At 37.5% G+C, this 16,620-nt stretch overlaps 2 protein-coding genes and 1 long non-coding RNA gene across 4 annotated transcripts in view; 1 reads left to right on the top strand and 2 right to left on the bottom strand.

Moving 5' to 3' along the window:
• The window catches only part of USP53 (ubiquitin specific peptidase 53), a 68,174-nt gene extending 59,464 nt beyond the window's left edge, over window positions 1-8,710 (top strand). The window contains 2 exon segments of the mRNA XM_043569528.1: window positions 2,893-2,989; window positions 5,190-8,710. Of these exon segments, the coding sequence (XP_043425463.1) occupies window positions 2,893-2,989; window positions 5,190-6,177 (1,085 nt within the window). The 3' untranslated portion in view covers window positions 6,178-8,710.
• Window positions 8,711-9,573: 863 nt separating this feature from the next.
• On the bottom strand, window positions 9,574-12,704 carry CB1H4orf3 (chromosome B1 C4orf3 homolog). 2 transcript variants are annotated; one of them, XM_043569549.1, is made up of 2 exons: window positions 12,379-12,704; window positions 9,574-10,955 (listed from the first exon to the last, which is right to left on the bottom strand). In XM_043569549.1, coding segments are annotated over exons 1-2 (207 nt in total). In that variant the 5' UTR covers window positions 12,585-12,704; the 3' UTR covers window positions 9,574-10,954. The 2 variants fall into 2 exon arrangements, with proteins under 2 accessions (XP_043425484.1, XP_043425492.1); XM_043569557.1 differs by having other exon boundaries at window positions 9,574-10,935.
• A 1,031-nt stretch (window positions 12,705-13,735) lies between these two features.
• On the bottom strand, window positions 13,736-15,739 carry LOC122476633. The gene is made up of 3 exons (XR_006295562.1): window positions 15,625-15,739; window positions 15,093-15,225; window positions 13,736-13,859 (listed from the first exon to the last, which is right to left on the bottom strand). It is a non-coding gene; the product is annotated as an uncharacterized LOC122476633 (long non-coding RNA).
• Between the last annotated feature and the right edge of the window lie 881 nt (window positions 15,740-16,620).

Genomic DNA, 16,620 nt, shown 5'->3' with positions numbered 1-16,620 from the left:
AAAGGTAAGAAGAATTTGACTCAGTTTATATTTATCTAGTTCTGGTTCTGTGAGTTGGGAACATTGTGGACAGGGTGGTGGTAATTTAAGAGAAGAAAAACAGTATGTTTTGCATGTAATTGTTTATTCATTTTCTAGACTTTCATTGAATGTATTTTATAGTTAGATATTATACTAAGGGAAACAATAACAAAAAGGGAATGTATCGTGTAATAATGAAGAGCTTACTGCAGTCTAGAGGACGTAGGAGTGTTAAGTCTTAAATGAATGCCAGACTTGTAGTTCCTCTCATTCTACTATCTTAGGTTTTATTGGAAGCTAACATTTACTGTGTGAGCAATATTGCATATGGGGTATTAAATTCTCATATATATTACACAACTCTTTCTTAGAAATTGAAGATTTAATTTGCAAAGCCTGATGGTAATCAAATACAGATTTTTTTCCATAGGATAATAGTTAGATGTTTTGATCAACTATAGATTCCAGCTGAACTTTGGGTGACACCCAGAAGATCAACTTAGGGATAAAAAGCCATCTAAGATAAAGTTCTTTGTTATTGTTTAAAAAATAAAGTTGTTGCTTTAATAACTTTTGTTTTCTCTGAAATCTTTTTTTTTTTTTTAATGTTTGTTTATTTTTGAGACAGAGAGAGCAGGAACAGGGGAGGGGCAGAGAGATAGGGAGACACAGAATCTGAAGCAGGCCCCAGGCTCCTAGCGGTCAGCACAGAGCCTGATGCAGGGCTCGAACTCACAAACCGTGAGGTCATGACCTGAAGGTGGATGCTTAACTGACTGAGCCATCCAGGCGCCCCTTCTCTGTAATCTTCAATTCATAGGTTTGGAGTACAATTAAAAGAATGAGAATGAAAGAAAACATAAATGAATGTGATAACAATGCCATCTAAAAATAAGGGAGGATACAGGAAAAACTTAAGTAGAATTGTATAGAAGTATAGGCAATCAATTGAAAATTCAAGCTAATGCCATATATTCTGATATCTTCTGTAGGCATCAGCACATTCAAGTGGATCATGTTATTTGATGTTCAAACTAGTGGCCTAGTTTCATCACAGGAGATTCTGTATGATGATCTCAGATTTTAGTAGCATATGTGAAAGAGAGCATGCAGGTAGGGGAAAGGGCACTGACTCTGGAGTTAACCCTGGATTTGTTTGAATGCTGTCACCAGTTACATAGCATCAGTTGGGTCACCTAACTTCCTTGGGGTATAAAAAGGGAAATTTTGGGCACCTGGGTGGCTCAGTTGGTTGAGCCTCCGACTTCAGCCCAGATCATGATCTCACAGCTGGTAGGTTTGAGCCCTGCATCAGGCTCTATGTTGACAGCTCAGGGCCTGGAGCCTGCTTCAGATTCTGTGTCTCCTTCTCTGCCCCTCCCGCACTCATGCTCTGTCTGTCTCTCTCAAATAAACTTTAAAAAATAAAAATTTGAAAAGAAAAAAAAAGGGGAGGGAATCATTTCACAGAACAGTTGTGACTGAGATTTTAAAAGACAACTATTTTCAATCAATTGTAGCAGTAGTTTTCAAACTTTTTTTTTTTTTTTTTTGGAATTAATTTTTTTTTTTTTTTTTTTGCAAGGTACAAGACCTTTATTGAAGAGATTTTAACAAGATTTTTAAAACTGTACAATGAAGATGTGATAATCTGATGTGTTTCAGAAAATGCTATTAATTACCATTTAGGGTTTCAGATGTCCTAAATTATAGACCAATTACTTTTCACATTGATTTTTATAATTTAATCTCTGTTTTCAAACTTTTTGATCTCAGGATATTTTTATACTATTAAAAAATATTAAGGACCTCAAAGAGCTTTGGTTTTTATGGGCAATATATATTAATAATTACTGTATTGGGCTTTAAAATGGAAAATTTTAAGTATTTAAAGAATGATTTACTTTACTCATGCATGATTTTTTTTTACTAACCTCATTTGGAAAATATTGATTTGCTAAATTTGCAAGTCTTCCAAATGTTGACACATTTCTTTATATAATTTAAAAAAGCACATTTGTTAATATTGCCACAGATGTTAGCAGAAAGTCTTTATAATTATCGGGAAGCTACAAAACTCATGATGGTGGATACCCGTTTTCCAAAATTCTAATTTTTCATCCAAAAGCTTGAATTCTATCATTGGCAATAAATAATGCTAGTTGTTTTCTTGGAAATGATAGGTTCATGTCTTTAATTTTTAAGAAAATTTCTGCCAGGTACCCAACTCTGAGTAACCAGCGTTTGTTGTCTTTCAAGTAAAAATGGGGTTCACTTGTAAAGATTAAATGAAATAATTATTATCAACCTCTTAACAACTTAGCAGTCAGTAAATGGTAGCTAGTTAGTGATGATGACATAACATCTTACATGTATCATAATACCTTCCCACATATTTAATTCAGTTGATGTTCCTAATGTTCATGTGAGGAAGGTAAAAGAGGTGTCATTATCTCATATAAATGAGGAAACAGATTGTAAGGGATTGGGAGGTTTGTTTAAAGTTACTAGCCCATAACTAGCAAATCTAAACTTCAACCCAAGCCATCTGTCTTCAGATGCACGATTTCCCCACCACTTTGTCGGCAAAGAATATGTCTTACATAACTGGGGAAACAACATAGCTCCACGCAGTGTAGCCCCAATAACATCGCTAACATTTCCAAGTGGTAGTAGAAGTAGCCATTTATTTTGTATAAAGCATTCAGAAAAGAGGTATTATTTGAGCTGGGCCTTGAAGAATTAATTTCTGTTAGTTGTAAGACAATTACCTATTTATAGGAAACCTTATGTAAATTATGGAGAAGTATAAGTGGAGTAAATTATAAAATATCACTTAAATAATTTAATTTTTCTCTCTCCCCACCTCAGGCTTCAGAAAAGAACTCAAGAATTTGGAAGTAGGCTGTAAATCTCCTGAGTTCCACCCAGAGTCACATCTACAAATAAAAAATCCTTTGATAAAGAGGTAATCAAAAGTATTTGGAAAAACTAAAATTTTCTGTACTAAATGCATGTATTATAGGAACTCTTTATCAGATAGGCTGTAAATTCATATTACTGCTCTGAAAACAATGGGTCTACAATTTTATTGATGCCTGTCTGTTCATTAAAAGTGATCATTAAAAGGACCTGAGAATAGAGAGCCTGGCCTACAAAGTACCTGGTACAATACATGATTGTTGTCATCCTCACAGCACTTTTAGGAGGTAGATGGTATTATACCAAAGAGAAAATTAAGGGCTTTTATTAAGTAATTTGCCTGAAGCAATGGAGCTGAAATTTGAATATAGCTCTTATCCTACAGAGCCTCTTTTCATCCATTCCATGCAATTCACATGAGAAAAATAATTTTCATATAGCAAAATAAAATTTACAATGTAATATCATTTATCTTCACCATAGAAGTTAATTACCTAGGGGCAGCTGGGTGGTTCAGTGAGGTAAGCATCTGACTCTTGATTTCAGCTCAGTGTCATGGTCTCACTGTTGGTGGGTTCAAGTCCTACGTCAGGTTCCATGTTGACTCTGACAGTAGCACAGACATTCGGCTTAGGATTCTCTTCCTCCCTCTCTCTGCCCCTCTCCTGCTCACACGCTCTCAAAATAAATAAACTTAAAAAATCGTTACCTATAAGGTTATCACTCTAACAGTGGTCTTTGAAGGGTTGCTGAGGAGTGCTGAGGAGTTTCTGAATTATTCAAATCCCCGTCAAGGCCTAACCTCAGGAGAACACAAAAATTGAAAGCTGAAGGCTATTTAGCCATATTATAGTTACCTGTCTGAAGGAAGACTGAGCTGCTAGATAGGGGCTGGTCAACATGAGGTCTAGAAAATGGAGGCCAAGAGTTTGACAGTATTTGTCTAGTACTGACTCAGGGAGATGCTCTCTGGAATGTTGTGTCAGTTGTGTCTTATAGTTTTCTTGTAAAATTGGTAACTGCCATTTAAATGATCTTTGAGTAGTGGCTGAGAACATGGCCTTTGGAGACAAACAGATCTGGGTTCACTTCTTAGTTCTTCTTTTTATCATCCAGGTGATTTTGGCCACATGCAGGTAAAGGGGGATAGTAGTCTTTACTTGAATAATCTTTACCTGAATACTGTTGTAGATCAAAGAAAGTAACAGAAAAGCTCTAGTATAGTGGCCAGCATGTAGTTAGTGCTTACTAAATAGTAACTATTATTTTTACTTACAGTCTGTGCAACTTAAGATCTTTTTTTTTTTTTTTTTTTTAATTTTTTTTTTCAACGTTTATTTATTTTTGGGACAGAGAGAGACAGAGCATGAACGGGGGAGGGGCAGAGAGAGAGGGAGACACAGAATCGGAAACAGGCTCCAGGCTCTGAGCCATCAGCCCAGAGCCCAATGCGGGGCTCGAACTCACGGACCGTGAGATCGTGACCTGGCTGAAGTCGGACGCTTAACCGACTGCGCCACCCAGGCGCCCCAAGATCTTAAGGGCTGATTAATAATTGAAACAAATTAGAGTCGAATGTATAGCATTTTGTCATTAGCAAAAAAACATGGCTTTGTAGACAGGGTCTCTTGGAAATTGAGAGAGGGCTCAGACCATTTTTTCTCTTTTGTTCCTCTATTTGTTTTTGAAGCTCTTGGTATTATATAATAACAGAATAACAGATAGACATATATATTAAGAATTCTAAAACTGGTTTCCAAAAAAAATCATTACCTAAAGGTACTCCTGATCAAATTATTTTTAATTAGTATGCCAGCCTTTTATAGCATTACATGTCAAAATTAAAGTTGTCTCTATTGGTATAAACTTTGTGATGTTGGTTGAGAAGTGTTTTAGGGAATTGAAGTGTTTGCTTATAACATTTTTTTTTTAAGTCTATGATACATTTTATCACAAATAAATGCAATTTCCATGCTTGTAAGTTGAAATGAGTTTTTTTAAATTATGCTTCTAATTATTAGAAATCTGATTTTGGTAATGATAGGTATTTCTGGCATTCATATATTTTAGCATAAATTTCGGACTAAGAGAGTGTAAAATGTTAATAGTTATAAATATCTTCCCACTTCTGTTACAAAAATAACATAAAGTGTATATTGAGAAATTAAACTGCAGGACAAATGTTTGTTTCTCCCCCAGTTTTGCCTATTTATATATGGTGTTTTAGCTTTGTTTTTATGTTTCAGGTCACATATTATACATGAAACGAATGGAAAGTTGTTCCCTTCGTCAGGTCCACAGATACTGAAGGACACTGCAGCAAGAGAGCATATCCACCAGTCAAATGAACAGAAACTTGAAACATCAAGTGAATGCAAATTTTCTGAGTGGCTTAATACAGAAAATTCTGAGAGAACAGGTTTACTTCTTCACATTGATGATAATTCTGCTTCTGGAAAGATAATGAACAGTAACGAAATAGTCTTACCATCTTCTTTGTGGTCCTCACACATGAGACCTGTCGGGTTAAAGCCAGAAACTGCTCCCCTCATCGAGCAGCAAACTATGATGGAACAGTGTTCCTCTGAGAAGTCTCTATCCAGGGAACATATAATTCAGTCAGCCTGCAGATCTGATGGTCAGATGCCAAACCTTGTTAGCCATAATCCGCCTCCTTTGCCACCAAAGAAATATGCTATAACCAGTGTGCCACAGTCAGAGAAAAATGGTTCCACACATAATGTCAAACTTACAGAGACATTTAAAGCTAATTCTTTTAGTCTTCCAAAGCACAGTTTAAGTCCGGATCCAGAACCAGGTTCAGAAGTGGGTACATACATGAATGATGAAAGACTTAAGGAAACATTTCAAGTAAAAGAGCATGTTGGCAACACACCAAACTACCTGTCTGGCTCTTCAACTAAAGATTTTCAGGCAGACTTGGGTACAGTTGTTGATGAGTTTTGCCAACCAGAAATAGACTCTAGTTCTACTTGTCCAAATGAGACCATTTCATTAACTACCTATTTTTCAGTTGATAGCTGCATGACTGATACATACAGACTGAAATACCATCAGAGGCCCAAGCTCTATGTTCCGGAGAGCAGTGGTTTTTGTAATGATAATTCGCTATCCCAGAGTGAAAGAGGGCTAGGACCGGTGTTACACAATAGTCTTGGTTCAAACTGCCCTTCTGAGCAAAGATACAAACCTAGTATACATTGTAGTAGATAAATGATGAAACTGGTAAGCTTATACTTCTCAGAGGCCATTAAAAATAATAGGAATTGACTGACCAAACCTGGTAATACATGAAATTAAAACCATGGCATTTTTAAAGTCATTAATCGCTTTAACTTTCTATATATATTTTTTATTTTGTGATCAACTTATTGGATATTTTAGAAATTCCCTTTGAATAGCCTTGGCGTGCCTGCAAAATAGAAAATTGGGGGGTATGCAAAAAGTCACTGCTGCAATTGAATAAAAATGTACTTTTTTCCTTTATGTGTGGCTAACAGACCCATAAGTATTAAACTAACCAATATTCACATATGCAGATTGATAAACTATGCTAATGGAAAAATACCAGGTGATACATAGTTTGTGTAGTCAAAGCAGTATTTGCTTTACTAAGAAGCACTTTCTAATGGGTAAGGAACCAAAGGAGGGCTTCACCCATTTGTTTTTGACTTCTGTGATAGTCTATTACATGCAATCCCTTTAAGTGTCTTAAAAAATATCAACCCATGAAATTGATAGCATTTGAAAAAGAAAAAAAAAGCCTTAATGATAAAGCAATTTTTAAATTAAATTCTTAAGGTCAGAAGAGAAGAAACTTAATTTTGCTCCTAGAACTTTTATCTACAGAATGCCTAGTTAACATAAATTAGGCCTTTGTTGTATGTATTCATAAACTTACTTCAGCCATGTAAGCTAAAAATAAGTGAAATTCTTAACTTTAGTATATTTATTTGTTAACACTTTTTCTAACTTTATATGAAATGTGAAAGGTTTTATTTTGGTTTGGTTTACATTGGGCTGCTAATAACCAGTGTTAGGAATTAAGTTAGGGCCCTCTTATTGGGAATCTCACTGTGACTGCCTAAATTTCCCCTGCTGTAACCTTACATCTTTATAGGTTGTCAACCCATTTTAGTGATCTTCAGATTCTTGAATCTGAAAATATTTTTGGGTTTCCAGATTCAATTGCTGCCTTTCATAGAGGGTTTAATTTTAATGAAATGTATTAATTTGAGCAGCTCTCCCACTTTTCTACTCTAAACGGATAGTCATTTTACCCTAACTACTTTCATGGAGAGGGCTTTATTTTAAAAATAAAGATTTCCATTATCAGGATGACCTTATAAGTTACTTTAATTGCCTTATTTCATTAGTTGTCATTTTATTTTGTACTAAGTTGGTAAACTTATTGTGGTTTAGGAGTTTTTGTATTGTCCACTTAAGAAAATAAAGAATTACATAATTAAAATTTTTCTTACATTCATTAATAAACTTTATACATATAACTTAATTCTGTAAACTGATGAATAAATTTAACATTTTGACCAATTCCTTAAACTGTTAAAATATTGCAAAATGTAAATGATTTAAAATGAGTATTTCTAGATAAATATAAAATAATTGCTTGTAAAAACATAACCGCACCCAGTTATCAAACCTAGAGAAGTTTTTAAATAGCGTAACTGTAAATGTAGGTGATTATTACTCTATATTCTCTTACTTTAGAAATACTTGAATATGAACTATGTTAAACTTTATCTTTTAAGAAAGCTTATTTTTAACATAACTTTTAGTATGGAGGGTTTGTAAATACTGTAAAGTTTTTTAAATTGTATTTGAAATGTCTGTATTTAATTACTGCTTTTATAACATTGTAAAATACTAGAAAATGGACTTCAAGTATTTTTAATATCTTTCAAAAACTTTGTGTAGCTTTTATTTTAAATGTATTATTTGAAACATAAACATATTTCTGATATTTAACAGCAGTCTCATAGATTTGTATTTTCAACTCAGATGAGTTGCAACATCTAATTTTGGCTCTTTTTAAAGTACTATTCAGTTGAAACCACCTGAATTGTCATAGTACTAACAAACTAGAACTGTTTTTGTTGATTCAACACTCCAAATATAGATTTGAATACATAATTACTAACTAATCATTCACATGTAAAATTTTTACTGCTAGGGTATCTAATTTTTATAGATGTTTTCTTCTGGTTATAAAATTATAACTTCTGAAATAATGCAACCAATAATTGTTATAATGTTCAAAATACATATCTTCAGACTGTTCTATTTTTCTGTGAAATCAGTTTTTTTCTGGTTCAGCATTTTTTTTAAAGATAAACCGATTTTTAAGTTAACATGGTTGGACTTTTCTGTGCATTTATGAACATGTGCATTCATGAACATTCTGTGCATTTCCCCCATGTTGATTATTATTTTATGAGAAATGTAAGTCAACTTAAAGTTCAGGGTACTTGGAATATCACTAATCATAAAGTGTTATCACTGGAGGCTCCTAAGAATGTAACTGTAGTGAAGTCTAAAGCTGGGCTCCTATTGGAGTTGGCAAACTTTCTGTAAAGACCCAGATAGTAAATAATTTGGTCTTTGTGGACCATAGGGTCTTTGTAACAAACTACTCAACTCTGCCACTGGTTAAAGAAGTAAAGCAGCCCTAAATGGTATGTAAATGAATGGCATGTTTGTGTTCCAATAAAACTTTATTGATATTGAAGCTTGGATTTCATACAATTCTCATATGAAATTTTTTAATTTTTTTCAACCATTTTAAAATGTAAAAATCATTCTTAGCTCACAGGCCTGAGTAGTGGCCTAGATTTGGCCCATTGGCCATTGTTTGATGACCCTTGTCCTGGAACATAATTTACATTAAGTAACCTCAATGACTCTAAATATCCTGTAGTCTCTGAATGTATTCCCATGCCATTTAGGGACTAGATAGCATGGAGAAGAAGTTTCTATTGCAAATTTTCAGGTTAATGGACTCCTAATGATTTCCTCACAATTGCTAGTCAGCTAGTTCATTTCAAATGATTATTAAAATAATCATTTGGTTTATATGAAATTAAGTTTTTGAAATTTATAAAGGAATCTATCAGATTAAAATCACATTAATGTTATTCTTTGAATGTCTTTGTTTTTGTCTTAGCAAGTTTGCCAACTTTTCTTGGTGCCCCATTCATCCTTTAGCCTTACCCGTTTCCCCTTTTACCCACTTAGCCTTCAGGTGTCCGTACTGTAAGCAGCCACTGTACTAGAGATGGCACAGTTCAGTGGTAGGCATAATTTCTTATTCATCAGCTATAGAAAAGATTCAACCCTCACGCTGCCACCATTTTTGTATACCATTTATAGTCATGTCACAACACTAGGACTTTACTGCCTTCCCTCTATCAGAATTTTCAGAATATCTAATAGTTGTGGTACTGGGCTCAGATTTTAGGCTCAGAAAGGTAGTAAGGATTATAAATCTGTGTGTGTAACCTACCATTAAGCTACATGGTAACTGTTAATCCTCTCAAAATAATACTATCAAGTAATTTGTTTAAACAAATGCAAAATCCAAATCAGACCAAATTTAATTATGTAATAAACGTTTATTGGACAAAATTATTAGCAAGCAGCAGAAAAATCGTTCACATTTGGTATGCTCAATGAAATCCCAGTTCTGTGTTTCTTTAGATGCTTCAAACTTTGCATAAAAGGTTCTCTCCATGCAGATGCAACAATATCCCGAAGGCGTAATTATTAACCTCATAGTCAGCAACAGGCAATTAAAATCCCCCAAAACCAGTCCCAGATTTCACTCTTAACTGCCATTCTAAAAGGGAGAGGATGTAGAGTTTACCAGATCTATGCCTTGTTTCTAAGGGAAGGGAATATCCTCAAAATACTGAGGCAATACACATGTATCAGATGTCACCAATTTCAACAAGAGCCCATTTCTAACGTTACATAAAGGAGTATCTGTTAGATAATAGGAATGGCTTCTGAAGGGCTTTTAGTAGCTGTTTTGGGAGTGTGACTTTCTGATTAAATAAAATTCTGATCCTCCTAGAATGTACATTCTTGTTAACATTTAGATAAGTAAGAGAATGTAAGCTCCATGAAGGCAAGGATTTTTTTTGTCTGTTTTGCTCACCGCTGTACCTGGCCCAGAGTTAAGTGCTCAAATATTTGTTGAAATGAGTAAATATGCTGACTTTGCTGACATATTTAATGTACAAACATTTTTAAAAAACATGTTCAGGCCACAAGCATTCTTAATGCAACCACAACAACAAAAAATAGGTTGGAAACACAGTCTTATTTTAGGGAAGTTCAAAAGCCTAAAAGGGAATGAATGGAGGAAGCATCCAGGTGAGAGGACATGCACTCTAGATTTCCAATGTTGGATATTACGTACTTTCCCTGCACTTGTATCAAACTGGCAACCATAACAGAGGACCACTTAATCTAAAATTAAACTGGTACTTACAGCCAATATATCGTGGGCCTGCATTTTCTGTACAGCTCTTAACTCCTTTTTCTCAAAACCCTTCTTCCCTTGCTTTTCAGTAATTTATTTTTAAATACTTCACCTTAATATTTCATCATTTTTGCATCATATGAAACCCTAGCCAACCCTTAAGATGTTATAGGCTAGACAGTACTGTATTTCTTAATGGATACAATAAACCCTTACATATAAATATTTCAATATTCAGCCCCTGTAAAGCCATCAGATGTTTAAAAAGTTTTTAAACATCAGAGTCTAGTTTAAGAACTTAGCTATATGAATGGGTGAGATCATCACCCATTTTATGTAGTCCCCAAAATGAAGAGTATGTAAAATGAAAGAAAAGTCGCTTAGAGTTTGAAGTTCTGTTGCACAATCCTTTCTTCTCCAAGAGGTTTGTAGTCATTTTCAGAATTCACTCCAGGAACCAACTTCTTAATCTAGACATAGGCAAACCATTCTGTAAAAACCAAATACTTGTCAACAATGTCTCCTTCCCATTTTAATACTTACCCTAATATTTGAAAATCTAGGTTGTCTCAGTCACTTGCACATTCCTAAATGATTTACGTATTGATGAGACAGAGAAAAAAAAAAAAAAAGGGCCTGGACTATTTCTCCTAAGGCTTCCATTTTCTACCCAGGAATGAAAACTTAAAAAAAAAAAAAATCACTATATTTGAGGTATCAGTCTCTACCCAAAACAGGAGGGGAAGTAGAGGAGAGTGGAAACTCTATAAATGGCTTGGCAGAGGATTTTATAGAAATACCCATCTTTTCCATTCACCCCACTCAAACCTCTGCCTTCTAATTTACCACACTATCCAGCAACTCAGCAGCGATAGGGCCTTAAATACAATGACCTTATGCCCAAATCTTTGCCACAATTTGGGGGTGGGGAAAGAAGATAAAATCGCCTATCAAGGCTTGCAAATTCATAAGCATGACTGAGAGAGGTTAACTCCTGGTGAGAAAACAACCCCAAACTCCAAGAAAGCTCGTCAATGTCTAAATGAGCTGCCCTGCTTTTCTTCCACAGGCTCTATCTTCAGGTCACTGCTTCTCTCCTGAACTTTTCCCTCATCAACTCAATCCTGTGTCCTCTTCTTGTTCTGCTCCCCTACTCCTTCTCTACATTTCCTTTCCTTCTCCCCTTCCAAAATTGTCTTTTCAGACTGAGTGGCAAGGAAAATGCAGAGCAAGGATTTTGCAAGTGGAACCTACAGAATTTGGTGTTTGGGGCTGTGTGGGTGTGTATACAAGAGAGAGGAGAGTCAAAGAGCCTCAGGGTTCTGGGAGGAGTACTGAGTGAAAAAAGTTACTTACTGAAATGGCGGCACAGAAGTGCATTTTTTTGTAGTAAGTTATTAAGAGTTCAGGTTTGGACCTGTTTGAGATACCTACGTGGCCTACTCATGGCCCAACTGTAGTATAGGAACAGTAGCTTCAGTCGAGCGCTTACTGCTGCCAGGGAAAATGCAAATCGGTTTTAGATAAATTACTATCTCATTTAATCTTCATTCCACACCTATGGTTCCAAATGGTAAATGGAAAAATAAAGCTCAGAGAAGCTAAATAACTTCTCTGATTTCTTTGTGGTGGTGCAGGAACTCAAACCCAGCTGGTTTCACTCCATAACATGAGAAAAAAAATCATGGAGTCAAGTTTCTACCTCTTTGAAGACCCTCACTGAGGTGCCAAGGAAGAACATTTTCATTCCAGCCTTATCCCAATCTCCCCACCCACCCACCGACCCTGCCACTCACCAGCTACGTTATTACCTTGGACATACCATACTCTGTGTAATTCAGTTACCTTGCCTACCCCCAAAAGGAGTAGTGGTAAGCTCCCTACCAGTTCAACGTTGTATTCAGAGTACTCACCAGGGTAAAAGATACACGAAGATAAATAACACCAGGTCAAAGAGGATGAAGAGCCAGAGATCCAACCAGTAGGAATGTTTTGGAAACCGTTCTGCCCTCGATTGAGACCGCACTTCATGATTCTGCTGCTGCCTCCCAGCTTCACCCAAGGCTAGCCGCTCCCGGGGACCGTCTCGACCATCTTCAGGCGCCGCGCCCGCCTGCATCTCGCACCCGTCACCCGGCCGCAGTCAGAACAGCTGGAAAACCCTCACGTACCGTACTTCCGCGTTCACCTGGCCTTAAACTGGCCGCAGTCTGGCTGCCTACGCATGCGCGCTCCCCGCTCCCGGAAAAGGGCCCCCGCGCACCCTCCTCTTGTAGCGCGCAGGCGCCGCCCGGCGGTCCGCTGTCTCCGTGACTGCCAGCAGGCAGCTGGGCCTCCACCCGGAAGCGGAGTAAGAGGGCCCGCCCGCTCCGCCCTGCTGCGCCCTCGGGGAAAGCTGGTGAAACAAGTTTGGCTAAAAGAAAAACTCTCTGGCCGGACCGGAAGTCACTCTCACGTCCCATTCCTGTCAGGTGATGGATTCCGTTCTGGAACTCCCCACGGTCGCCTTTTCTTATCCCTGCATGGGTCCATATGCCAAGGTTTTGGGGCCCCCTCTGATGGGTTTTGTGTATATAGCACGTTCCATTTACTTTATTTAATCCTGAAACACTATACTGAGATGGAAGTCGTAATTACGAGCGTGAGTTTCTAAGGGGGCCAGAGAGCAAATCATGAGAATTTTGCATGTATCTCATGGGAGTGAACATAAGAATAACCCAAAGGTTTGGGAATGTGATCCCCTGCGAGATTACTGTGCTAGCAGAACGAAAATTATTGACCATTGTCGGTGAGGAAAGATTCTCCTCTACTTACCCTCTTTGGGTCTCCAGCAGGGCCTAAAAATTAAACTGACATAAGACAGATTAACAGGAGAAAGGCATACAAGTTTTATTATTATTATTGTTTTTACATGTACATGGCAACCTTCACAAGAGAATGAAGGCTTGAAGAAGTGTCCAGAACAGAACGCTTTTATATCTTTTAGACAAAGAACCAAGTAAGGCCAAGGAGTTTGGGCCAGGGGTAGTAAACTGTGGAGAAATGACTAGGAGGATAAGCATTAGTGTAACAAGTCTTGTTTGTACAGATTTCTCAGCGTGATTCCCCATCTCTGGTGAGGGGAATGATTTTCTTCCTCCTGGTAGAGGGAGGGGATCTTTGACATGGGAGTTTTATCTCCTGCCAGGAAGAATAAGGAAGGTCAGAGTGCCCCTCTTGTACCTGCTGTTTCTCAAGCTCCTTTAACTGAAAATAATCAATATGCTAAAACAGCATATTTTGGGGTGACATGCTCTGAACTCCTTCATTTCCTCTGAAAGTTTCTTAGAAGTTTCACATAAAGCTGAATTTGTGGCACTGGAAGGAAGAATTGGATTAGCAACCAAGAGTCTATCTGCAAAGGGAAAGAAGAGCATAAATTAGAATAAGAATGAATAAACAAGAAATAACAAATCTAAGCACACTTCCCCATATCCTGTTAAATCAGTGTCCCATGTCTGGGAATAGGTCCCTCGTATAGAATGGCTGAACCTCATTTGTCTGACCGAGAGTGTGCAGCTCTGGACACTGTTTTCTCAAGCAATTTACACAGAAGCAGCCTCCTTCGCCAGTGACGAAGCTCCTCCTTTTGGGCTGTCAGTGTGCGTAGGGGAAGGCAACTTTGGAGCACAATAGAGCCTAAACTACTAACTTCTGGTAGAATGGCTTCCAGTGCTTGTGTAGTGATAACTAAATTCTTGTTCTGTTACTATGGAAAGATTTAGAACTATCTTTTCCAACTCAAGTTCCAAAGCCTGGGAAAAGGGAGCTCAGTATTGAGAAAAAACTTAGAATTGTGATACACAAGCCAGTATTCTGTAACATCTTGTCTAGTATATTTATGTGGCACTACTTTATGACCAAAGGAACCCAAGTTTGTAATTTGGCTGGCATTTAAGGTGGAGTATCTGATGACAGAGGGCATCAGGAATCTGAGGCCCCATCATCTTGGCCGTCTAGGTGGAACTCTGTATATACCTTATCATCACATAAGATTAAAAAAAAAAAAAACAGTATTGTTCATGGCTAAGATCACAATGAAACTTGTGACTTACTAAATTGGGGTTTGGTGTATCTTGTCACCTGTCATGTTGTTATCTGCACATCTTTGTCTTCCGTGTATCCTTGTCAGTCCATAGGCGCAGAGCAGGTTGTGAAATATCTGATATAGGAGACCTGCAGTTAGGCCTTGGCCGCTGTAATGCTTGGTCTTGTTACCTGACCAAGTTAGTGCAATGTTTTGGTCTCCCCATATGTAATCTTTGGCCTTTGACAGCTCAGCTGCTCCCAGGTCACACAAGGGTGGCTTGTGAGCCAGCTGTAATATCTGGTGGGTTGGCAAGGGTCTGTACTGTAAGAGTCAGTAAGTATTGAGACCATTTCTGACCTTCACGAGAGGCTTGAGGGTGCTACCTGTGGAAGTGCACCGCAAGGTTTGATTGTAATATTGTCTTGGTATGTCAGGTGGGAAAAGCCCAGTACCATCACAGTTTTCAATGCTAAGGGGGGAGCGATCCCTTCTAATGTCTTTGAACAAAGGACGGTCCTTGAGCTTCTGTAGAGGCTGTCCCGTGTACAATTTACTCACCAAAAAGAGAAGAGTGATGTGTTTTTTCTGGTCATGGATGCCATACCCTGTCATGCATCCATTTTCCAGAGTTGGTCCACCAGTTGGTCTTATTGGCAGGAATAAAAATTAATTTCAAGTTCTTTTGCATGATCTAGATGTTGATATAATCGGCAATCAGATTGATTAATGTGGCCAGGGTTTGAAAAGTGGTTTAGGGGGTGTCAGGTCTGTGCATAACTTGCTGAGAAAACAGTAAGGGTTAGTAAGTGAGACACCAGCTGGAAAGAGAGCCCATAATGGAGGATCAGGGTGAAAATGGGATAGATTGAGACAAGCAATCTCCAGCCAGCCTTTTAATAAATGGCTAAAGAAGGGGGAGGCTTTGTTAAAAGGAAGATCTTTTAAAATTTTCCTTTGGGAGTAGGGAGACCCATTGGGGGAGAAAATAGGTGGAAGTGAATGTTTCTTGATCTGAGACTTTGGGAAAAGCTGTGTACTTGGTGATTCTGTCTGTTTCTGGTGCCTGGGAATTTGCCCGGGAAATCCTTACTTTAAGGTCAACTTAAGGGGTGGTCTTCCAGTTGTCCTGGGAGTGCTAATCCTGGTCTAACTTGGCATGGTTTGTGTGAGTCTAGGAGGGTTTTTCTTTTATTTTGATAGCAGTGTGAGTGGTTAGCAGTACATCATAATGGTCTTCTCAGTGAGGTGACAATGCTTTCTTCTAAAAGCCTTGATGTACATCTAATCTTCTGGTCAAAAGGGATGGCCAGTCAGCAGAGGCCATGCCATTGTAACTTGCTGATGATATCCTCCAATTAAACTAGTTAGTTCTTGTATATAGCTAGTCATGGTGATGTGGAGAACAAAGGCAAAAGAAATGCAGATAAAATGAAATCTCCTTAGAACTTGCAGCCCATTGAAAATACTTGAGGCAGGCAGAGTATGACATTCCTCAGGAACTCACAGCTGCCTTAAGTTAATGCTTTGCTACAGGCAAAAAGCAACCTTAGCTTGACATTGGCCTGACCTGTAGGATCCTATAAGTCTTCTTTAAGATATGAAAATCCTTTTGGAAACTTCCTTTATCTCTGCCCCCTCCCCCCCAATTTAAAGTATAATCACTTCTCACAGTCACATTGCAGCTCTTCTGCCCCCAGGTCCTGTACCATGGTATAATAAAAACACTTTTTTTGTACCATCTCAAGAAATCTTTCTTGATCTTTCACTCTTGGCCCATATCACATCAATAGCATTGAATTTTTCACTTAAGCCCCTATAATGTTCACTCAATCCAGAAATAGAAGGTTTAGGGATGCTAGTAGGAATAAAGTGACCAAACGTTATTTCTAAAGATGTTAATAATGTCTTCCCTGTGGAGTATTCCAGATTTTTATAAGGGCCAGAGGTAATGCTTCTGGCCATTAAGTCCAGTTTCTTAACAGACTTTTTCTAAAGTCCTTTTGACACCTGGATTTTTATATTCACTTTGCCTTGAGGATTAAGGATGGCACAAAGTGTGAAATTTTAATGAGTACTCCAAAGTTTT

The sequence above is a fragment of the Prionailurus bengalensis genome, chromosome B1 (assembly GCF_016509475.1).
Source record: "Prionailurus bengalensis isolate Pbe53 chromosome B1, Fcat_Pben_1.1_paternal_pri, whole genome shotgun sequence".
In the NCBI taxonomy this organism is placed as follows: domain Eukaryota; kingdom Metazoa; phylum Chordata; class Mammalia; order Carnivora; family Felidae; genus Prionailurus; species Prionailurus bengalensis.
The sequence above is the reverse complement of the archived record's forward strand: the minus strand, read 5'-3'. Positions and strand labels throughout refer to the sequence as shown.